At 37.5% G+C, this 24,940-nt stretch overlaps 1 protein-coding gene across 6 annotated transcripts in view; it reads left to right on the top strand.

The window, feature by feature from the left end:
* Positions 1-8,501: 8,501 nt before the first annotated feature.
* The window catches only part of Hltf (helicase like transcription factor), a 48,447-nt gene continuing 32,008 nt past the window's right edge, over positions 8,502-24,940 (top strand). For all 6 annotated transcript variants that reach the window (XM_071615569.1, XM_071615570.1, XM_071615571.1 and 3 more), the window contains exons 1-8: positions 8,502-8,711; positions 9,824-10,031; positions 16,680-16,846; positions 17,925-18,058; positions 18,836-18,933; positions 20,392-20,466; positions 20,582-20,773; positions 22,985-23,080. In XM_071615569.1, coding sequence (XP_071471670.1) covers positions 8,692-8,711; positions 9,824-10,031; positions 16,680-16,846; positions 17,925-18,058; positions 18,836-18,933; positions 20,392-20,466; positions 20,582-20,773; positions 22,985-23,080 — 990 coding nt within the window. In that variant the 5' untranslated portion in view covers positions 8,502-8,691. The remainder of the gene's footprint in view (positions 8,712-9,823; positions 10,032-16,679; positions 16,847-17,924; positions 18,059-18,835; positions 18,934-20,391; positions 20,467-20,581; positions 20,774-22,984; positions 23,081-24,940) is intronic.

The raw sequence follows: 24,940 nt of genomic DNA on the forward strand, positions 1-24,940 counted from the left end.
TCTTTTTTTTTTTTTTTTTGATAGACGAATTATAGACCTCACTTCTTATCAGTTTTTCCTTTGGTCCACATTCTTAGGTTTTCCTGTTCAGATGATGAAAGTTCAGACTCATTTAATGCTTGTTTTCAGAGTGGTATTTCAGGCAAATAGAAATAATTTTAGATATAAAGCTGATTATAGTTGGTTTATGGAAGAAAGGTAAAAATTCTAAGTGGAAAGTCTAAGGAATGGCAGAAAGAAGAAATGGAGAGAGGGGCGTGAAATGGGAGGCTAATTGTTTGTGGGAGGAGAAGGGATGAGATCTATCTGAACGTTTTCTGGTGAAGGAGACCTCCTCTCCTCCCCTCTCCTCTCCTCTAGGCTTAGGATTTCTCTCAGGGTTGCCAGACTTATCTTGTCACTGCCCTGAACAGTGACAAGTTCCCAGCAGGGGCTACAAGTCTGGTTCTCCTGTTCATCATGCTCCACAAATATTCGGAAGTCAGATTGGCAGGAGCCAATCTATCCCAAGCCAGCTTTGAAGAAAGATAAAGGAAACTTTTCTTGTTTCAAATTACCATCTTCAGAAAACTCAAAAGGACAGGAAAGCTTTTCTATAAGAGAAGACATGGACAAGCCCAGCAGAAGGCAGGAAACATGCACATGGAGCTAGGCAGTATTAGCCACAGAATGGGCTTCTGGATTCACCATATGACTTGGTGGTGTGGGCATAAACATTTTGTCTATCTAAAGGAAACTATTATGAGCATTTGGGAATATTTCTTGTTTTTGTTATATATACTACAATCTATAAATTTTAAAACATATATATATATATATATATATATATCTCATAGTTGAGATAATCCTGACTCTTTTGAATCTTTTCTGCAACTTTATTGCAATATCTAATATTGAATCTTTATTGCAATATTAATGCAATAATATCAGCACTTTTCTAGTGACTGAATAGCATTTCATCTTGTATGCTTGTCATTCCTCTTATTACTGAACATTAAGGTTTATAGCAGGTCACTAGTTAAACTTTAGAATCTGTTCTCTTTCTTCCATGGTAATATGGACTGTTGGCTGGGCACATCACTACCCTGCTCTACATTTTCCAGGCTCTCTTGCTGTAGGAATGACGTGATTGACCAAAAAACAGTCAATGGAATATGAATCAAAACTGACATGCACATCTTCCATGTCATTAGCTTAGGATGATGTCACTTGTGCTACTTTGATTTCCTCTCTTGCAGGGAGTTACAACACAGAGGTCACAGAGGCTCAAGGTGGGTCATGCAGATGAAAATGATCTTCTAGAGAAGGTAGAGCAAGGTCGAAAGGCATCTGGGTCCCTGAAAAGAGAGAAATAAAACCTTTCTCTTATTGAAGTTGTTTGTTATAGCAGCTTGTATGCTAATATAGTTTAGACTTTTCTACCACTATGAATACCCAAGTGAATATGCATAAAGTTTTTTATTTCAAAGTGTTTTATTGGAAGAGATTCCCCAAATTAGATTTACTAAGGGGATAAAAAGTATAGAAATGTTAACATTTTATACATTTAATAGTCAAACAGTTTTCAAAAACGTATAGTGACATCTTCTGGGCCACCTCTGGAGCCCCCATTACATCCACTGGGAGTCCTTGACAAGGTATCACTTCTCTGAGCTATATGAGGTGTATTGAGGACCTCCAACAGCATCTGGGTGGGAAATTGACATCAGCTTTCTCCATCTGCTTTGCTTCTCTGGTTAGTCAGGATTGTCAAGGAAGGAATTCAAACTAGTGTTGATCAGTGTGTTCAGAAATTCCTGGATATTAAAGGACAGAGGACATGTTTCTTTATCCTACAAAAATTATGATTATCTATCAGGATAGCAGGGCAAAGTTATCTAAGAGTATGTCTTTGCAACTAAGGAATGAATTACAATAGAAAGAGGCTCTTGTCAAGAAACAAAGGCAACAGCCCAGCATGGTGGCACAAGCCTGTAATTCCAATGCTCAGGGGAGGATGAAGCAGGAGGTTCATAAGTTCAAAGTCAGCCTCAGCAATTTAGCAAGGTCCTAAGCAACTGAGTGAGACCCTGTCTCAAAATAAAATGTAAAAAAAGGGCTGGGAATGTGACTCAGTGGTTACATGCTCTGGGGTTCAATCCCTGGTACCAAATATAAATAAATAAATAAGAAATTTACAAAAAAGAAAAAGAAAGAAACAAAGGCAAGGATAGTAGGTGTTGGATGACATCATCTGACAGAAGTTCCAGAGCCTTGGTGTACCCAGAACAAGCTTCTCCTAAAGTCCCTGCACCTATGAGTCAAGCATGAAGAAAAGCGCAAAGTCAATCTGCTTGAACATTAAGCCCATATGTAATTCAGACTAAGAACAGTTTCAGAAGAGGTGCTATCCTGCAGACACAACCTTTACAAGGTTTTGTCAAAGAGAGATGAATTTTTAGTTTTCTATTCCCAATCTAAAATTTTTACCCTGTTTTTATAAATTTTTAATTTCTCACATATGTCCTAAGATACCTATAGCTTTCATAGGGGAAAAAGTAACTGTTTTTGGTCTTTAGTCTGTTAGCATGGTACCACTTGATTTTTAAAAAATTTATCTATTTCATTTATTTATTTATTTATTGAAGTTCTGATACTAGGACTCAATCCCAGGGCTTCACATGTGCTAAAGAATAGACCTACTACTGAGCTATATCCCAGCCATTTTTTCTGTTGAAATAGGGTCTTGCTAAATCACCCAGGGTGGGCTTGTATTTGTGATCCCTCTCCCTTGGCTTCCAAAGTAGCTGGGATTACAGGCGTGTGCCACCTGCTCAGCTTTGGTTTTGTTTGCTGCTGTTGTTTTTTTTAACTATTGATTTTTGTGTAGCTTTTAATTTGTTTTCACTTTCAGTTGTTAGATTAAAGTGCGTGACCTGAGAATGTTATACCAATCTGGGAATGGGGAGATTAGGATTTGGATTTTAGGCCTTTTGGGATAATTACTCTTCAGGGGTGGTATTGAAAAACATGTAATTTTGTTGCATTTGTTTTAGGACTTGGAACTAACTCAAGGCCAGAAGCATAAAGCAGCAACATGTGTAATGATTCTGTAATTCTCTGAATGGGGGTGTTTTGTGAATTAGTAGGAGGATAATAACATCCTAGTTGTGCAGTAATTTTACAGTAGTATCCTACCAGAATTTTTCTTAGAATCCTACATGAATTTCTCTTTGAATGCCAGGTTACCTGTTTGTCATTCTTTTGAAAAACAACTATATTAATTATATGGATAAAAATATGTCATCCTTCTTTTGATTATTTTTGTTTTCTGCAAATTTCTGTTTATCTAACTATTGATATTTCCTGATAAGCTGAATTTTCTGAAAACTGACAACCACCTGAGCTGACTTGGAATATGTTAACCAATATCATCAATTTTTTAATGTTTATCTTGAGAGCTTACACCTTATTTCTTTTTTAAGGTCAACACTTTACTAACAATATTTGAGAAATAGAGATTTTATTTGTAAATGTTACAAAGTTATCATTTGGATTAATCAAAATATATGTATTTGTTAAATTTAATATAAATTAATAAACATAGCAACAGAATATTAATATGTAATAACTCTAAAACTTCATGTTTATGAACTTGATTCTCTTTGAATTTCTAATTCTGTTAGATCAGGAGATTAAGTTCCTCTAAAAATCTGATGAAATGTTTTATATTCTCTTTAAGTTGAGAGATGTGTTTGATATTTTGCATTAAAAAATAAAACCTTTCTAAAAGACTCATTGAAATGGAACGTTAAACTTTCATTCTCATATTTGTACAGTTAGTTGTAGAATGCAAAAGTTTGGTAAATGTTGATGATCACTAAAAAACTGAGTAGTTTTTCACATTTAAAAAAAGTCTTTTTAAAATCATATTGAAAGTGCATGTAGAGTTTAAAGTTTTAGTCTTTTAATTTTTTAACTATAAAAAGGCAGAAAAAAATTTTCACCAATCTTTATAGTATTCATTAAAATAAAAAGATAACTTTAGCCATGGATATGACAGAACCCCTAAATAATTCTGCTTGGATTTAAATATAAAGTGAGACTTAGAGCCCTACTTTTTTGAAACTGGGAGAACTCCCTGGGCAGGAGACAAAGGGGCCACAAGTCCCAGGCAGGTCTGATGCTTCAGCAACTCTGGGCTTGGACAACGGAAGAGCATTTAGAGTCCAAAGGAGGAGGGAAGAATTATCTCCTGGGAAAGACCGGTGCAATCTGGAGCACCACATACTTCTCTGGGTGGGAGTCCAGCTTGAACAGTCTCCTGGTCTTGGATTAGAAACAATTCAGTTTCAAGGACATGCATCTGGGAAAATGACTAGCTTCAGCTAACTCTTTTTCTGGTGTTTAGGGACAACCCTGCTGATGGAGTGCCAATCAGGAAATAGTTCTCAATCAACCATATTCCTTGTTAAGCACTAAAAGGCTCATTAGGCAATAATTCTATTACAACAATAATGGTAATGATAATAAGACTATTTATTGAGCTCTTGCTTTAGGGCAGGCGCTTGATATTCATTGTATTATTTAATTAGGAATTTAACAGGGCATTATTTTTACATCACTTCTTTTGCCCTGACAGCTTTGGTTTACCCAGGATTCTGCCCTAGAATCTGCAGGGGCCTGATTAAATGTAAGAAGATTTAGCTGCAAATAATTAAGTCACAAATTATTTTCTCTTATTTCCTCTACATTGTCTTCTTTGGTAATTTTTTAAAAAGGCTCAGAAATGGTATTGTACTCATGTTCATTTCCTGGTTTTGATCATTGTACTATGTTTCTGTATGGAGTTGAAATAAGCAGAGAAAGGGAGACAAGAGAAGAATCTGTACTAATTTTAAAGGTTTTTTTAAGTATAAAATTAGTCAAAAGTAGTTGAAAAATAGTTCATTACTATAATTTCTTCTAGAGTTTATTGTTTGTCAGAAAAGCAATATATATCAATATGAGAACATTCTGCATACATATAAACAACAAAAAATAGAAAATAGCTCAGGTATAGTAGTATATGCTTGTAATGCCACCTACTTGGGAGGCTCAGGCAGGCCAAATCCAAGGCCAGCCTGGGCAACTTAGGGAGACTCTGTTGCAAAATGAAAGATAAAAGGGCTGTGGATGTAGCTCAATAAAGGAATATTTACCCAACATGCAAAGGTCCTGAGTTCAATCCTTGTACTATGAAGAAAAAAAAAAAAAAAAGAAAGAAAGAACGAAAGAAAGAAAACTCCTTAGTTTGACCAGCCAGAGGTATCTGCTATATAATCTGGTGTCAATTCATTGAGATGTGGGTGGACATGATGTATGAATTACAATCACTGATGCCATATGCAAAGGTAAATTTTGGTTTTTATTGAACTTATTATATTAGACCTTCAGTCTACCCAATGGGAGATAATTTAGTCATTTTAGGATTTAATGTAAATTAAATTCAGTTTTCTATTACTCCCTCTTATTCTCCAAGGGAGTAATGTTTGAACTCTTTTCATCTGCAGACACCCCTGCCAATGCAACTCCTCCCTACTCATTGTTGGGGACCAGCCTCCTGCTTTTGCTTGCTGGAGCCAAGATTGACTAAGCCCCAGCTTCTCCGCTTCACAGGGTTGCAGACTACTTGCAGGACTCTCCTGGGATTCTACAAGGCTGCCCTTGGGGCCCTTAGCAGAGCCTCCTCACTCCTATACTGCCCTGCCACATTGCTGGTCTCTCAGACTTTCTCTAAGATCAGCAGGATCCTGAGATTAGGCTCTGTGGAATAAGGCACAGCTCCCTTTTCTTATGGGGCTCTCTGGATACTTTGCTAGGCTTTGACACCCCTCCCTTTGTGGACCTTGATCCAGTGTGATGAAACTCCAGGCCCCTTTCCTTAAGAGCCACTTAGGAAATTTACTCTGCAAAAACCTTCCCATCTGTCATTCCTGAAAATTCTCCCTCATGGAACTTTCTTTTCTTTGGGGTGAAAGAACAAAACAAGCAAAATTTTATTCACTGTAACATAAACTTGGAAGTTTTTGTATTGAAGGCACATATCTGAGTGTTCATCTTCTTAAAGTTTTTTTTTTTAATTGTGAAAATTTGATTATGAATTAGTTACTAGGAGATACTGAGGATTGATTCGTTATTAATTTTACTAGGTATGATAATGGTCTTTTTGTTATACATGGAAATATTCATAGTTTTCAGAGAAATTAGTAAGGACATTATGGGGGGGGGGCATTGGGAAGTGAAGGGAGTTAAAGCTGGAGTGGGAGGGAGGGAACAAATCATAAAGAGCCACACATGCCATGCTTGGAGTTCATGCTCACTGGGACACACAGGAGAATGACAAGATTAATTTGCATAAAGGGTGGGGGGAGGAAGAGAAAGTGCCCTTAGGAGGTGGGTGGCTGGAGTAATTTTGGATTCCTTCCCCTTCCTCATCTCCCATATGCAAACTTTTCAGTTAGCTTTGCTGGTTCTCTTAGCTTTATCTATTTCCCCATTGCAGGCCACCGAGTCTCTTACCTGAGCACAATATTTTCCTAATTATCAATGGCTTCTATTTTTGTCCCCTAATAATCCATTTTCCACACAGCAGCCAGAGTGAAGTTTTTAAGAGCCTACATCATCATTTACCTGCTTAAAGCACTCATTGGCTATTCATCAGTTAAAGCGCAAACTTTACTGTAGATGGATCATAAATTCCTATGTCATCTGGCCTTGACTTTCTTCTCCTTCCTCTTTTTGTGCCATCTCTCCTCCTTACTCATTCAACACATAAGCCACCCTACTGTTCTTCCAGTTACAAATGTTTATTTTTCAGAAAACATTATCTAGTGTGATAAGTTGTAGCATTTTAATCAAAACAGTACAAATTGTGCTTGCTTTTGGAAAATAAAAAGTAAAGAAGAATGATTAAGTCAAAGAATACTCAAGTTCAGTTTTTGATTCTGGGATGTAAAAATGCGGACAATGTGAAAAAAAGTTTTGATTTTTAAGTATTACTTTATATACCACATTCGTTAACCATGGGACAGTTGTAATTCACAGATTTTAAGTCTTGAAAGAGCCATGTTCCTACATTTGGGATTTTATTTTTCCGTCTAATGAATATGGCTTCACTAACTATACACACAAAATATTATCAGTCTGGGCATTTTCTGGCATATTTTCCAAAAATCTATTGAGTCTGGCACAATAAAGTTGAAGTGCATTGCCATTTGCCTCCTAAAACTTTCAATAAAGTGGAATAACTTGAAAATGCTATTATCGTTACATTCCTCATTAACTTCTGTTTGGTTAAATTAAGAAATAAATTTGTTTCAAAATATATCATTGGGGGTAGGGATTTAGCATAGCGGTAGAGTGCAGGCTTAGCATGCCTGAGGCCCTGGATTCCATCCCCAGCAAAACACACACACACACACACACACACACACACACACTTTCTCATTCCATTTCTGGCTTATGGTAATAGATCCCCCCTTAAGGTAATGAATAAACGCCTCTTGAAAAACTTTCATTGACCACCTTTCATACTCTGCAAATGGAAGCATAAAATGGACAATTTGATGGAGAGCAAGTGTCAATACTTACCACATGTACAATCATATTTCCTCTCTGATCCAGCAATTCTGACAGTCACACTGCGCCCCACAAGCAGCTCAGTGCCACCACCAACTTCCTATCCTGATGCGGGTGCAGCTGCTTTTACCGGCAGCACCATCTTCTCAGCCCCTCAAGGCCAAGGCCCAGCATCTCCAGCTCTAGACTGCAGCAGGCCCAGGCATGAATTTTGCTTCCACGGCAGCCATATCGATCGCGGCCATTTCCAACTATGGTCAACCACCTTAGTTGTGCTATCATCCTATGTATGTCTTGTACCAAAAACATGAAAAATTTCCTTTAGAACAACAAAAAATGGAAAAGCCAATCTATACATTCCTTTTAACATTTTCTGAACTCGATGTGTCTCACATACACCGACCACGCTTTAAAATAACAAAGGTCAGCGCTAAGTCCCAGCATTGGCGGCAGAAAATGAAGGTAAACAGTTTGTCACTGATTGCCTCTGGTCTCCTAAAATGAGAAACCCGTTCTGTGAAGACCATATTGTACATCAGATATGACAAGCAATGAGAGCTAATGTGAGGTCGGACCTGCAGAATGCGGCTAGACTTCGCGGGCAACATTGTTAGGGAGAGTTGTTTCCCCCGGGTGGGGACAGGGAACGCAGCACACGCCACGAGCACCGCGGGCACCGCGCTCGCACTCGGGGCCGCGTGGCTTTCCCGCGCGCCCTCCCTGGGGGCGGGGAAGAACCCGGATGGAACCGCCCCTGCAGCCGGGACCCCCCGCCGTCTTTGAATCGCAGGGCGGGGCGAAGTTGCCCTCCCTTCCGTGTCCCGATTGGGTCGTCTCCGCAGGCTCCTCCTCCGGATTGGACGTTCTCAGTGCCAGTCATCGAGCGTCGCGGGTCTCAGATTGTTGCTAGCCGGAGACGACGACTACGTCCGCCTAGACGCGAGGCGCCTTGCTCTTCAGCGCTGCGCTCCTGGTTCAGCGTTCGGAGCCTGCCCCTGGCTTCTGGGCTGCGAGGCCTGGAAGGAACTGACCGAGGCGGCTCAAGAGCCTTCGCGGGGGCGCAGCGTCCCTCGGGTCACCCCACGCAGCACCATGTCCTGGATGTTCAAGAGGTGAAGGGGGCGGAGGGGGTGGGGCGCTGGGGCTAACGGCCTGGCGGCGTCCCCAAGTGAACCTGACCTTCCGTGCGTTGCCGCCGCGCTCGCTGCGCACCGTGCAGCTCGGTTTCCCGTCTGCCGGCCTCTCCTGCGGCCACGGGAGGAATCGACGCATTGTCTCGCCTGCGAGGAGCAGCTCCTCGGGCGAGTCTCGTGCCAGGGCCTTGGGAAAGCTCTGTCACGGACTGCGGGGGGTCGCGCTCAGCTGCCCGGCGGGTGCTTTATTCCACACGACATCCATTAGACACCCACTGTGCGCTAGGCCTTGCAGTCCAGCGGAGGCCGAGAACGGCAGCTCTGTCCCCAAGTAGTCACCATGCATGTGCACGCATAGATGTGCGAATATGTGTTTGCAGAAGAGCTGAAAGAGGAATGCGCGACGCGCCAGGAAAACGCAGAGCAAATAGCGACTGTCGCTTCCAGTGGAAACTTCTGGAGGCCCCCGCACAGACATCTCATTTTTCATCGTCCAGAGTAGTTTTTATGCCTATTCCTGAAATAATTATCCATAAAAATTTTCTTTAACCAATGGGTGGAGGAGCTTGGTTAAGGGGGCGCTTGAGGTCTGCTTCCCATGATGGCTTAGTGTGGAGATCTTAATAAAATGCGTGCTCTTCGGAGGGAATTAAAGTAATGAATGCTGGATGCATTATCTGAAAAGATAGGAACAGCTTCATGTCTAATAGTTATGTTTTTGCGAATCTCTTCTAGATCAGTCGCCATTGGAGTTTTGGCATATAATCATAAGTCCATACATTTCAATTTCAATAGATGACTTTCACTAGGAAAGAGTTTTGTCAACCCTTACTGGGTTTTCATGTTGAATTGGGGCAGAGGTGTGGTAAAAGAGCTGGTGTTGAACAGGTAGGGTTCCTGGACTCCTTCAATTCCAGCTTTAACCAGAATAGCTATTCATCTGTTCACAGGGATTCCCACATAAGATAATTTGTTTGCTAAAATAAAGTGAGGAAACCATTGATCTATAAATGCTATTGGTCTGTGGTTTTTGAGAAATTATTGGTTAAATACTGTAGATTTTCTGTGCTTTTTTTTTTGGTCTTTATTAGGGATCCTGTTTGGAAGTATTTGCAGACTGTTCAGTATGGAGTCCATGGAAATTTTCCACGCCTCTCATACCCAACTTTCTTTCCACGTTTTGAATTCCAAGATATTATCCCTCCAGATGACTTCCTAACTAGTGATGAAGAGCTGGATTCAGTGTTATTTGGAACTTTGAGAGGTCATGTAGTTGGACTACGCTATTACACAGGAGTAGTGAGTATAAAAGTAGATATTAAATTAAATCGTGGTGTATTTGTGGTATTAACCTAGAAAACAAGAGTGTTAGAAGGTGATATATGAAATATATGTAAGCAAGAGATAACAAATAATTTATTTTCCTTACTTTACTATTGTTCTTTTGCATTTATAGCCTGCTTTCAATATTCAGAGCGCTTTGCACCATCATTTGATTCGTACAGTAACTAAGAGAGGTATCCTCTTTGAGGTTAAAAGATTTACCCAAAATACAGAGATACTATAAAGTATCTTCTGCCTTTCCTTTCCCTATTATTCTGTATCTGTTGTGAATTATGTGTATGTGTGTATGAGAGAAAGGGAATAGGGCAGAGAATATAACTTTTTCTGGTTGGAGGTGTCTTTGTTATGGTCATTGAGGATGCCTCTTGTGTCATTTGGATACTATAGCTCTTATTTTATGAGTTTACTAAGAAGAATTTTAAACATGCATGAAAATAAAAGAATACGATAAACTTACATTATATCTATGATCTAGATTCTCCAGCAAAGTTTTTTCCCACATTTTGTTTTCTTTGTCCATTTTGTATTGTAAAAAGCAAATTCCGAATATATCATTTTATGTTAATATAATTCAATATGTATTTCTCAAAATTTTTACACGTCTTACATTTTATTTTTATATCCTATCTAATAAGTAACCCATAAATAGATTCTCTTGACTTTTAAAAAATGTCTTTGATTTTTTTGTTTTGTTTTGTTTTGAATCAGCGTCAAGACAAGGCACATATGTTATTTTTGGTTATAATGGGTCATAAGGCCCCTTCCTCCTTGTTTCATGCTATAGTTTTGTGGCAAAACCCAGATCTTTTGTAGAAATTTGTGGATTTGGTAGTTTTTTTTTATTCCCCCATATTTTTCCTATGTTGAAGCTTGTCAAACCATCTTTTTAATTGTCTGAAGTATGTTCTGCAGGAGATTTCTTGTGTAAAAGTTTCATATTCCAGTATTGTCTAGTCTTTTATTGTCTCATATTTTGTTTACATTGGAGCTTCTCAAATTGTTTGGTGATCATCTGAACTGTATTGTGTAGGAGATGACTTAGGAAAGAACAATTTTTCCTGAGTTTTTGTATGTTATTAATTTTGACTTTTTGTACTTAAGAAAGTTTGGCTGACTATAAAATTCTAGACCCAAATTACTCTCCATATCCTAATGTTGCATCAGATGTTCATAGGAATTCTGATGCCAGTATGATTTTCTGTCCACTTAAGTGAGTTGGAATTTTTCTTTTTTTTCAGGATGACTAAAAGATATGTCTATTTTTTACCCTGAAATTCTAATAGTGTTTTTAGGGTATGTCTTAATTTTGTAAATTTGTTTTCTTCTGTTTAAGAAAATTTTCTGTAATTTGTTTTGAGTGTTTGCTTTGTTCCAAAGCTCATTTTCTTTTTCAGCGACTTCATATTCTGTCTCCCCACTCCGCACCCCTGTAGACTGCTGTATACCTATGTCTTTGTTATTCCTCATATTTTTTCATTTTTTAATTTTCCACCACTTACCATGTCTGTTCACTCTTTTGTTCTTTTAATTTAGTCTTAAAATGGCTTTTCTTTTTCTAGTTCTTTTTAGAATTGTATCAGGTTTTTTTTTTTTTTTTTTTGGTGCTGGGGATTGAACCCAGGGACACTCAACCACTGAGCCACATCCCCAGCCTTCTTTTGTATTTCATTTAGAGACAGGATCTCACTGAGTTTCTTAGCCCCTGGCTTTTGCTGAAGTTGATCGTCCTGCCGCAGCCTCCAGAGCCACGGGGATTATAAGCGTGTGCCACTGCACCTAGCCCCAGTCCTATTTTGTATTTTATTTAGAGACAGGGTCGCACTGAGTTGCTGAGCTTCTTACTATTGTTGAGGCTGGCTTTGAACTTGCAGTTCTCCTACCTTAGCCTCCCAAACCCCTGGGGTTATGGGTGTAAGCCACTGTGCCCAGCTAGAATTGTATCAGTTCCTATTTGATAAACTATCGGTCCTGTAGCTCTCATGCCCAAGTCTGTCTTTCTTTGGTACTGGGGATTGAACCCAGAAGTACTTAACCACCAAACCACATCCCCAACCCTATTTATTTATTTATTTAGAGACAGAGCCTTGCTAAGTTAATGAGACTGGCTTTGAACTCGTGATCCTCCTGCCTCAGCCTCCTGAGCCACTGGGAATACAGCCATGCTTTTTGTGTTTTTATATCCTTTTGTGTCTTAATTCTTTGTACCATGCAAAATGTCTTGAATCAGTAGACAGATGCTGGGAGAGGTTCAAAGCAGTTTTCCTGTATCTTCAGGAAATTAAAAAATTAGGATAGTCTACATACTATCAAATTTATTATTTTTCAGCTGGGCCTGGCAGTGTGTGCTTATACTCCCAGCAGCTGCTTAGGAGGTAGAGGCTCGAGGATTACAAGTTCAAGACCAGCCTTGGCCACTTAGCAAAACAAAAAATAGGACAGGCTGGGGTTGTAGCTTAGTGCTAGAGCACCTTTCACTTCGATCCTAGTACCACAAAATTTTTTTCTTTTTTGCTATTTTTCTTTTCTGCAGTGCTGATGATTAAATCTAGGGCCTCTCACATGATAAGCAAGCACTCTACCACTGAGCAGTGCCCCCAGCCCTGAACCAACATTCCGTGCACATGTACACACACACACACACACACACACACATTTATTTTATAAAGCAATAACAGAATACACATGGGTAGGGGTTGTAATTGAGGACCTCATGCTTGCATTTGTTGTACTATTGAGCTATATTATATCCCCAGTCCTGTTTTTTTAGTACTGCAGTTGGAATTCCAGGGCCTTACAAGCCAGGTGTGCACTCTATCTCTAAGCTGTACCCTAGCTGTTTTCTTTTGCTTAAGTTACCATTGGGAAGTCCATTTGAAGTCCAGATCCTTGGTGCCTGATGTCCCAAACAAAGAATTGAGCAAGACACACAGAAGTAACAGGCAAAATACAGATTTATTGAAGGTGAAGGTAACACTCTGTGGTAGAATGGAATGGGATGAGAGAGAGAGAGAGAGAAAGAGAGGTGCTTAAGGCCCCAGTGCCTGGAAATTAGGGTCTTACATGCTGAGCTGTGGGATGTTCTTTTCCCTATACAGACCTGATTGACTACCTTACCCCATTTGCTACTATTGGTTACCTTTTGGTACCTCAAAGAATCTATTTTCCAATTTTCCCCCCATTGGTTACTTTAGAAAACCTAATTAGAATATCGCCCACTTTACCCCAATTGGTCATTTTAAAATATCAAACCTTTGGTGGGAGATGTCATGGTGATAAGTCCTCAGTGGCAGGAATGGTCATGGTAGGGGGACGTACTATAAAGAGGGACTGACTCCTTGTCTTGTCCTCCAATGCCTTCTTTTACCCTGTCTCTACAATCTTGGTGTCCCTGAACTGCCTAATTTGTAGAATTGCCTGCTCTAGATATTTTATATAAATGGAATTAGGCAGTATGTGGCCTTTGGGTCTGGCCTCCAGTGCTGCCTTCTTGTGTATTAAACTGGTATTTTCTAGTGTACCATAAAATTTTATTTATTTTAAAACATACTTTGAGTTATTAGTAATTGTCATAAGGATTACAGTTAACATCTGAATTTATTGTAAGACCCTAGTTTGATTTGGGCCACCTTAATTTCAATAAACGCTTTGCTCCTAGATATCTCCATCCTACCCCTTTTTTGTGTGTGTGCTCTTATTACACAAATTATGTCTTTATGTTGTGTACATCAGTGCAGATTTATAGTAATTGTCTTATGTACTTTAAAATCAGTTGAGAGAGACTAGGGACATAGCTCACTTTCCTAGCATGTGCAAGGCCCTGAGTTCAATCCCTAGCACCACACACACAAAAAAAATCGGTGAAGAGGAAAAAAACTACAAACAAAAATCCATTTATACTGTCTTTTTTTCTTTTTAGTGTAAATAATTATCTTTACCTGCTCTTAATTTCTTCATGTGGATTCAAGTTAGTGTTTAGTATTTTTGGGTTTCTGCTTGTCTCTAGTATTTCTGCTTGGTGATGGATTCTCTTGGTTTTTGTTTCTCTAGGAATGTCTTAATTTATCCTTCCTTTGTGTGTGTGTGGGAGGTGGGTGGGTACTGGGACTGGAACCCAAGGGTGCTTTACCACCAAGCTGCACCCCGGCTCTTTTTATTTTTTTGCTTTGAGACAGGATATTGCTAAGTTGCTAAAGCCAGCTTCGAACTTGGGATCCTCCTGCCTCAGCCTCCCGGGTAACTGAGATTGCAGTGCATGTGCCATTTATGCCCTACTCCTTCATTTTAGAAGTGTAGTTTTGCAAGCTATAAAATTCTTGATTGAATTTTTTTCTTTCTGCACTTTGAGAAGTTTTTTCATTCTCTTGTGGCCTCCCTCATTTCTGATGAGAAATCAAGTCTTTGTATGTGAAGAGGTGCTTTTCTCTTGCTGCTTGCTTTCAAGATTCTTCGACAGTTTGATGATGCTGTGTCCAGATGTGTGTCTCTTGAATTGATTTTACTTGGCGATTGTTGAGATTCTAAATGTGTAGATTAATGTTTTCCATCAAATTCAGGACATTGTCAGCCATTATTTCTTGTGATGTTTTTTCTGCTCCTTTCTCCTCTCCTCTGGCACTCATTATGTATGCGTTTGTATACTTGATGTTGACACACAGATCTCTGAGGCTCTGTTTGTTTATGTTTTTACATTCTTTCTTTGTTCTGTTGTTTAAATCCCAGTTGACCTATCTTAAATTACACTGATTATTTCTTCCGTCTATTCAAGTCACCTATTAAGCCTCTCTACTGAATTTTTTATTTCAGTTATTTTTCTGACTCCAGAATTTCTTTGAGATCGAGTTCTCATGTTTGAAGAAATGGTTTGCTGTCTTTCAGCATATTTAAAGTAGTTGACTTAAAGTCTCTTTCTAGTATGTCGAACATCTGTGCTTCCCTAGGGTATAGTTCATATTGATTGCTGTTTTTTTCTATGTATAGACCATGCTTTGCCCTTTCTTTGCATGACTTGTGCTTTTCTTGTGTAAAATGGGCATTGAAAGTAATGTTCAACTCTGGAAATTATATTCTCTCTTTCTAGGGTTGTTTATTATTGCCAGCTTTGGTAATTGGTATTTGCTAGTGACTTTTCTGAATTAATTCTATAAAGTCTATTCATTGTGTGTAGTCACTGAAGCATGTACTTGGCTTAGTGGTCAGTTAATGGTTGTACTAGAACCAATCGATTTCCCAGCCTTTGCCTAGAGTGCCTGTGTATGTTGGGGGCATTCCTTCAAACCTCCAGGGCTGGGAACAGTTCTGCCTTAGCCTTTATTTCCTGCTTCTTAAATGCCTCGAGTTCAGCCAGAGACAGGCGCATAGGGCCTTCTCAGGTCTTTGCTGAGAATGTGCACATTCATGGTCAAATGGGTAGTCCTGTGTTTTCATGTGGCCTTTTAGAATGCCAGGGATATATTGGAGCTTTTCAAAGCACCTATTGACATCTCATTCCCCAGCTTCTCCGTTTAGACTTTTGGTTTTTCTATTCTGTTTTTTTTATTATTATTATTATTCTGATTATTATCCATTCCTCAAGCAGCAATAGCGTTAAGATACTTGCCTGTAAAGTTGTGTCTGATGAACACTTGGTCAAGGAAGCTTTCTCACCTGCCTCTGAGGTGAGCTAAGAGTTCAAATACAGCCAGAGAGCAGAGTGTTGTAGGGAACCATGACATGGGCCAGGCAATGGTGGCTTTTCGGGTCTTTGAAAAACCTGCAGTTCCACCCTGCCCACCCTGTTGAATGCCAGGCTGCTGTAAGAATCTCAGTGGGTTGATGTTTTTAAAGGCTGCTCTGTAGCTGGGGAGTTGGGAAGGAGACTGAAGCATTTATATTCAGCTGTTTTTCTTGATAAGCACTCCTTAAACTTCTTCCAGCCTTGGATTAGTTCACAGAGTTCTGGAAAAGTTGATTGTATCAGTTTGGACAGTTTTTCTGCTGCTTTTATGGAGGAGAGAACTTTGGAAATTCTTATGTTATTTTCGTTGCCATCTTCACAGTTTTTAATCAAGTTGAATCAGAAAATAGCATGGGTTGGAGGCTGGATATATTTTCCTTATGCTAGTTCCATTCTGAGTTACAAATGCCTTTTTCCTTTCTAAATTCTAGAGAATTGTGGCTCAAGAAGTAGCCTGCCTAGGTTCCAGTTCTAGCATTGATACTTAATTAACTTTGTGGTCTCAAGCAAATGACTTCTGTGCTTTAGTTTCTTCGTATGTAAAATGAGAATAATTATATGCCTACGAATTGTGAGGGTTTAAAAGGTCACTATGTAGTGTACGTCAAACAATGTTTGGCATATAGTAAGCTCTTAGGAAAGGTAAGCTATTTTTCAGAAGTTATTGCTGGTTTATTAACTTCACAGTGAATATAAATTAGAAAAGTTGTACAAAAGAATCATTGTAAAATATTTTCCTTTGTATTTCTGGTTTGATTCCAGATGAATAAACTGTGTAGAAGTAGCATTAAAAAATGAATAGAAATTTCAGGTAAAATATAATGAAGTCAAGCTATTATTGTTTGTTCATAGTTCTAATAATGTTCTTATCTGCTCATTTTTCTTGTTAGGTTAATAATAATGAAATGGTTGCATTACAACGAGAGCCTAATAACCCCTATGATAAGAATGCCATTAAAGTAAACAATGTGAATGGAAATCAGGTTGGACATTTAAAGAAAGATCTGGCAGCTGCTTTGGCCTATATCATGGACAACAAATTGGCACAAGTGGAAGGGTAACGTACTTTTAGAGTTTGGTTTTCGTATTGTGAGTCGAAACTATCTTAGAACTTATTAGGGCCTCTTAAGTCCTATAAAAGTGTTGTGGTGCCTTTTGATACTGTCCCTTTAGTTAACCTGTCCAGTTCTTTTACTGCGTAGCCATCCAATAGCTGTCCTCTTGCTTTCCTGTTAAGTTGTACCATGGAGAAAAAGACCATGGGTCACCTGTTGGGAAGTGTACTCCATCTCTCCAACCTTATCAAGTGTAGATTTGGGAATTCAGAAATGTGTATAAATCAAAGGTTGTAAACTGGTAGCCTGTGATCAGATGTAGGTGAGTTTCATTTTACCTGCTGTTTTGGAATTATTTTTATTTATTTCTAGTATCCAAATCTGGATATCTACATTTTCTATTTCCTAGTTCTTTTTCCTAAATGGAAAACTTCAGATTTTTCTCTTTATAAATGGGAGACTGGCTAATGCTGGACCCTCATCTCCACATGCCATCAGTTGACTGGAACTCATAGTAGCTCTTCTTTCAGCTAAGGCACATGCTGTCTCACTTCTTCCATCTCTTTGTTTTTATTTTTTTAAGCTCTGATATATTCCTCTTGGTTACCTTTTCTCTTTTAGCAGTTTATATTTGTTATCTCAATTTAAGTATTTGGAATATTCATACCCCAGTTCTAATGCTTAGGATATTCATGTACTGAGAATGAATTTGAGTGAATCCTGGATTAGAACTAGTTCCTGCAGGTCATTTCCCATCTTCCCCCAGCATCCACCTTTGGTGATTCTTTTAACCAAGGCTTCACCGTCAAACGGATTTATAGAATGTTTTATCTTGTAGTTTTGTGTAGAAACAGTTGTGTTTTGCACTATTTTATCCCTTGGTGTGTTTCTTTGGACATTCTGTTCCTCGCTGATTTTCTATCCTGTCCTTTTTCTCTCTCAAGTCCTTCCAAGTGGTCAGTGTCTTCCTACTTTATTTCCATTCAAAATTTGAAGGTACAGTGGGATATTTAACAGATTCTTAATTAGGATAACACATTCTTCAAATTTCCCCTTTTCTTTCTCTCCTAAATATAATAGGGTAGTTCCTTTTGGTGCAAACAATGCTTTCACCATGCCTTTGCAAATGACTTTTTGGGGAAAAGAAGAAAATAGAAAAGCTGTTTTAGATCAATTGAAGAAACATGGATTTAAATTGGGTCCTGCACCAAAAAGTAAGTTTAAAATTTAACTTAATATTATTTAATATTGTAAATGCAGGAATTGTAGACTGTTTATTGTCTTTTGAGTTTTGTTGGCCAGACTAATTTGTGTTGAAAGCCCTGGTGTCTTTTTGAGGAAATCTCAGATTTTTTTCTTTTTTCTTTTGAAATATAGTAATGCATCACTTAATGGGAATGGATTCTGAGAAATGCATCATTAGGAGACTTTGTTTTTGTGCAGACATCACAGAGTGTGCTTATGCAGGCTAAGATTGCAATATTGCTATTCCATATAATCTTATGGTACCAGCGTCTTATCTGGTCTGACATTGATCAAAATTTCTATACATGGTGCGTGGTTGTAACTGTGGATTCACAAACATATATGCAAAGAGTTTCTATAGACTCCCTCTTAAATTCCCCCAAAACTAATGATTCTTTTTGATACATTTTAGACAAAACAAATCTCCAGATTGAGGGTGGAAAAGAATTGTTGGTTAGGCAAGAGCTTATTCATGTACTGTGGAATTATTTTAATAATGTGTTTTTTAATTAGTATTTAACTTTAAAATATTTATCTAGAGCTTGAGATGTAGCTCAATGGTAGAGCACTTACCTAAATTAGTTTTTATTATTTATTGTTTTGTGGTGCTTAGGACTGGAACCAGGGCCTTGACCCACTAGGCAAATGCTCCACCACTGAGCTATGTCCTCAGCTACTTGGAAATTTTTAATGCGGTTTATTGTTACGAGTTTTAAAACTCTTTTATTTTTATTTGTGAATTATAGCTGTGGGATTCAATTTGGAAAGTAGTTGGAGCTCTGGAAGAGCTGGACCAAGCTACAGTATGCCAGTTCATGCTGCGGTACAGATGACAGCGGAACAGGTGTGCTTCTCTTTCATTTTGTGCTGAAATCTAAAAGTAAATTTTAAATGTAGAAGGTTGGTATGTCAAAGAATAGAATAATATGTATGTGCTGGCATTAATGATCTTTATATTTTTAAAATGATAAACCTGTTATATAGTATATGTGTGTGTGTATATATGTATACATATAGTTATACTTGTTTGTAAATGTTATCTAAAAAGCTGTGATAAGGATTGTAGTCATCCCTTGGCATCCACAGATAGGTTCCAGTATCCCTAATTTCCTTATATACCCACATACATCCTCTCATATACTTTAAATTGTTATTGGATTACTTATATTACCTAATGTAATGTAAATGTGTAAATGCTATATGAATAGTTGTTGTACTATATTGTTTAGGGAATGACAGGAGAAAAGATATTTACATGTTCAGTACAGGTATAGCCATTATAGGCCTAACTACATTTTTGATCCATGGCTGGTTGGACCTGTTCTACCAAAATATTCACATGTGTGGATCTGCATGAGATATTTTTGCATTTGAGATTTTCAAAATGTCCAAGTGGTAATTTAAAACATCAAAATTTGAAACTTACTACTCCTTTCAGTAAGATTGCAAATGCAATGGTAAAAATTAACTCCAAGTCTTGGCATTGCTCTAGCCCTTACTTTGTCTAATTCATAATCTAGGATTCTATTATCTGGGTTAATTTGAAATGGTGTATAAAATAAATAAATATAGATCAATTTAAAAATAACATCAAAATATTTTAATATCTCTACCTGCTAGTGTTAGTCTTATTGTCTTCTAATTGTGGTTACCATGTTTTCCCTGTATATCTTTTTTTTTGGTACCAGGGATTGAACTCAGGGCACTTGACCACTGAACTACCAGCCCTATTTTGTATTTTATTTAGATACAAGGTCTCTGTTTTATAGTCTTCCAACTACAGTGCAGTTACTTTTCTTAAAAATTATTTTTTGTAAGTACAGATGGACAATAGGCCTTTTATTTTATTTGGGTTTTTTTAGTGCAGTGCTAAAGATCAAGCCCAGTGCCTCACTTGTGCTAGGCAGGCACTGTGCATCTGAGCTACAGCTCCAGCCCCTGCAGTTTTTTTCATAACAACAACAAAAAAGAACAAAAGCTGTTCATTCTACCGTCAGTGAGCCATATAGCATCCCAGAGGGTTAAATGTTTGACTCTTCTGGTTAATTAAACAATGTGAATTCATGTAATCCTAGCCACTTGGGAGACTGAGGCAGGAAGATCACAAGTTGGAGGTCAGCCTGGACAATTCAGCAAGACCCTGTCTCAAAAAATTAAAAGGGTGGGGATGTAACTCACTGGTAAAATGCTACTGGGGTCAGTCCCTAGTATCGGGAAAAAAGAAAAAGACATGAAATCTCTGAGTTAGATACAGTTATCACTTGACTTGCTTAATGGTGTTTCTTGTTGCTGTTTACTACAGCTTAAAACAGAATTTGACAAATTATTTGAAGATTTAAAAGAAGATGATAAAACGCATGAAATGGAACCAGCTGAGGTATTGGGCATTTTTAAATATCCTCTTTATTTCTTTGCACAAGATAAACTTTTTAGGTACTGCATGTAGAGAAAGGAAAGACCTAACTGTAGTTCTGTGAAACTCTTGTTTCTAGGCTGTTGAAACACCACTGCTTCCTCATCAGAAACAAGCTCTGTCTTGGATGATCTCTCGGGAGAACAGTCAAGAACTCCCTCCATTCTGGGAGCAGCGGAATGACTTATACTACAACACAATAACAAATTTTTCTGAGAAAGACCGACCAGAAAATGTCCATGGAGGAATTTTAGCCGATGATATGGGTTTGGTAATTATTTTTTTCTTAAGTTAATACAATCTTATTTTGTGATTATGATTTTATAAAAAGTAATTTTGAAGTTGAAGCGTATGTGTCAGTGTAGAACACAGGCTTTGTGTGTTGGGGGGTTGACTTAAAATCATACTCAGTTTTTTTGTTTGGTTAAAGAATGTTAAAATAATTGGGTAGCAGTAATTGCATAAACACGTAGTTTTCAATTTCTTTGTGTTTTGAAATTTGGGCTAATTTGTCTTTCATAGATTTTCTTTAAAAAAGTGAAGGCAGGGCTGGGGTGTAGCTCAGTGGTAGAGTGCTTATCCAGCATGCACGAGGCCTGGATTTCAGTACCCGGCATGGCAAAAAATGGTATTCTCTCACAAGAATTGTAATATGCAGAGTATTCAGTAGATATTTATGAATATTCTGAATAGATATTTATAAGTTACACTAGCAGTTTTTATACTTTTGGGTCTCAGTAACTTTTTTTTCTCTTAAAAAATTATTAAAGATGGTCAAAGGACTTGTACAGCATTAGACATTAAAAATGTTTTTTAAATATTAAAAAGAACAGTTGACAAAAGTACTTGTTAATGGCATATTTTTAAATGAAAAGTATTCCAAAGCAGTTGCAATTTTGGTGAGAAAACTGGCATTGTTTACAGTTTTTTCAAACCTTTTTTGATGTTTTGGATGAATAGATGACACCCAAATTCTCATGTCTGTTTCTTATTTCATTCAGTTGTGAATGTGGTGTTTTGGTTGAAGTGTATGAAGAAACTTTGTACTCATATGGATATAGTTACGAAGGAAAGAGTATTTTGATAGTTTTTTAGATAATTATAGATTTGGTTCTATGCTGAAATCCAACAAGTATTAGTTTATTACAGGTTAATAGTTATAATATAGAATTTGAAATCATACCAGTGAACTTTTAATAGCAGTGCATTAAAATTTATTAGTATATTTTCCACATTGCATAGATGTTTTACCTACGTGTGATTTTATCACCAGGCTCATTCATTTGGAAAATATTGATTCACTGTATTATGCTGATCTGCCAAATGTTGGTGCATTTCAATATACAATCTTAAGATTTTACATTCTTTAATATCACCACTGATCTTACTAGAAAAGCATTTACATTTTTGGAAGCTGCTGTCTTCATAGTGTTCCAAGTTTTATATTGATTTTCACTTGAAAATCAATTTTGTACCTGGCATTGAACCTAGGGGCTCACAAATATCTACTGAATACTCTGCATATTACAGTTCTTGTGAGAGAACACCATTTAACCACTGAGCCACATCCCCGTCACTTTTTTATGTTTTATTTAGAGACAGGCTCTTGCTGAGTTGCTTAGTGCCTCACTAAGTTGTTGAGGCTGGCTTTGAACACGTGATACTCTTGCCTCAGCCTCCCAAGCTGCTGGGATTACAGGCGTGTGCCACTGCACCAGGCAAAAGTTCAGATTTTATCCTTGAACAACAGATACTCAGTTGTTTTTCTCTTTTTAAAGATGATAACCCCACTTTGTTAAATAAGGTCTTATTAATATTTCATTATTATGAAAACAGTTTTGACCTCCCATTTTCCTGAAACTGTCCTGGGCCCACACATTGAAAATTCCTGTTTAATATTGCTTTAACATTGCCAGATGTTTGCTTTTGTGTTGTTAACTATGAATTACACTGCAGAGAAAACTGAAAAGTAAACATGTTTTCATTTAAGAAAAATACACAGGAAGTATCATGCCCCTTATGATTTGATGAGTTATGGCTTTTAAGTTTTGTTAAATCAGATTTAATAAAGTGATTATCTTCATAAGCATACTGGAGTTAGGACTCATTTTAAATTAGCTCTGAACTTCGTTTGCAAACTAATTGTTAACAGTTTTATGATAAAATTAATAGTTCTGAGTTAAATGTGGAATCTAAGAACAGTAGTCATTCAATAAATGACATTCATCTGAGTTGCTTGCAGTATTTTATAATATAAATCTTCTAATAATTTTTTAATAATGCGAGGGAGGAAAAGCATTTCTTAACTGAAAGATTCTCATTTTTCATTAGCATGTATGTCATTTTATATAAGGATCCTACACTTCTGTAGCCTTGAATGATAGTCAGTATTTGATTATTTTAAAATTGGTTTTGGAATGTTTTCTGATCAACTGGATTTCAGAATCTGACCATTTTTTTTTTTTCTTTAAACATTTGAAAGGGTAAAACTCTTACAGCCATTGCTGTAATTCTTACCAACTTCCACGATGGTAAACCTCTTCCTGTAGAGAGAATTAAAAAGAATCAACTGAAGAAGGTAAAGTATTAGTGAGTGTTTTTCTGTGAAGTCTTTGGCTGACTGTGAAATTTATAAATTTCATTAAAAAGTAAATGCCTGGGCTGGGGATGTGGCTCAAGCAGTAGTGCACTCGCCTGGCATGCGCAGGGTGCTGGGTTCGATCCTCGGCACCACATAAAAATAAAATAAAGATGTTGTGTCCACTGAAAACTAAAAAAAAAAAAATTATGGGGCTGGGATGGTGACTCAGTGGTAGAGTGCTCACCTAGCATGCGTGAGGCACTAGGTTCGATCCTCGGCACCACATAAAAACAAACTAATGTATCCACCTAAAACTAAAGATACATAGATAAATAAATATTTAAAAAAAAAAAAAGTAATTGCCAAGAGCTGGAGTTTTAGCTTAGTGGTAGAGCACTTGCTTAGCACATGTGAGGCACTGGGTTCAATCCTCAGCACCACATAAAAATAAATAAAACAAAGGTATCATGTCTGTCTACAAATAAAAAAATATTTTTTAAAAATTGCGAAGATTGATGATACCTTTGGTAGTATGATTAGGGTGTCTTGTGGTATAAGTGAAAGGGTTACATTCTTGTGGGCAGTTGGCTTAAGTCTTCATAATCTTTGACCTCATCAGTAATTTTTAATAATCTACTTAAGGAAGTTCTCAGCAATCCATTTTTTCCAAAGATAGTAGTACAAATTATTTCTTCAATGTTATTTTAAAAATAGACAATTTGAGGGCTGGAGTTGTGGCTCAGTGGTGGAGCACTTGCCTAGCATGTGTGAGGCACTGGGTTCAGTTCTCAGCCCTGCATATAAATAAATGAATAAAATAAAATAAAGGTCCATCAACATCTTAAAAAATATTTTTTTTAAAAAAGTAGACAATTTGAAATGTCTCTTTATTGGTAACCGTTAAATTATGATATAGCCATAAAACTTAATGCTATGCAGCTATATTCCAAGTTGTGAATACTTTACTTTCATGTTTGTTTGCTCTTGTTGTTTTGCTGAGTGGGGGATTAAACTCAGGATCTGTGAATGCTAACGCCAGGTACACATCTGTGTATAGAGTTCAATTCTCCACTTCCTAATACTTAAATATGTCATAAAAGTTCTTACGTACTCTGGGGATACCAAAATGTTAATGATAATAATTTGTCCTGTGGGTGGTTTTTCTTTATACTTATTGTCTGTGCGTATGTTTATAAAATATATACACAAATATGTTTATGTTCATTTAAAAATTAGTGGAAAAATAAATGTGATTACAAAGAGTTAAAAATTAGTTAAAAGAGAAAAATAAGTGTTACAAGAAAGAAAAACCATTATTCTTTGTTTTTACCTGAAAGTAGGCTGGGGCAAAGATGTGTGCAAAGAAGCTGTCTCTGAATCCAGCTGTTCCTTTCCTCATGTTTTAATTTTCAGAGGCTGCTACTCAGTCTCCTGTGTCTTGCTCACAGCTGTGTGCTGCCAGTTCCCGCCTAGTCACATTGCCTTCTTTTTTGCTTTTATTGAGAGGTAAACCTGCTAGGAGTTCAGGTTCAATGCCCTTCTGTGGATAGTCCAGTGATTTATGTCACTAAAGTGAAAGTTCTAGGGTTACAAAATTGGTAGAAGCATATATGACTAGTTATAGCTTCATTCTTCATTATCAATTGAGAAATTATCAGTTATCACTAAAGACTTCCCTTATTTTTCCTGTAGATTAGCAGTGCATTTAAATTGTTGTAGGACGTTTGAAGGATCTTCATTTTAAAGATACTTATTTGAAATAGAAACTGAAAATGTGATTTCTAACCCACTGAACTTCTATTCCCGTACCACCTTGTTCAGGGTTAGCATCTATATATGGAGAATATTCAGCCTCTT

The sequence above is a fragment of the Marmota flaviventris genome, chromosome 8 (genome assembly GCF_047511675.1).
Source record: "Marmota flaviventris isolate mMarFla1 chromosome 8, mMarFla1.hap1, whole genome shotgun sequence".
Classification (NCBI taxonomy): domain Eukaryota; kingdom Metazoa; phylum Chordata; class Mammalia; order Rodentia; family Sciuridae; genus Marmota; species Marmota flaviventris.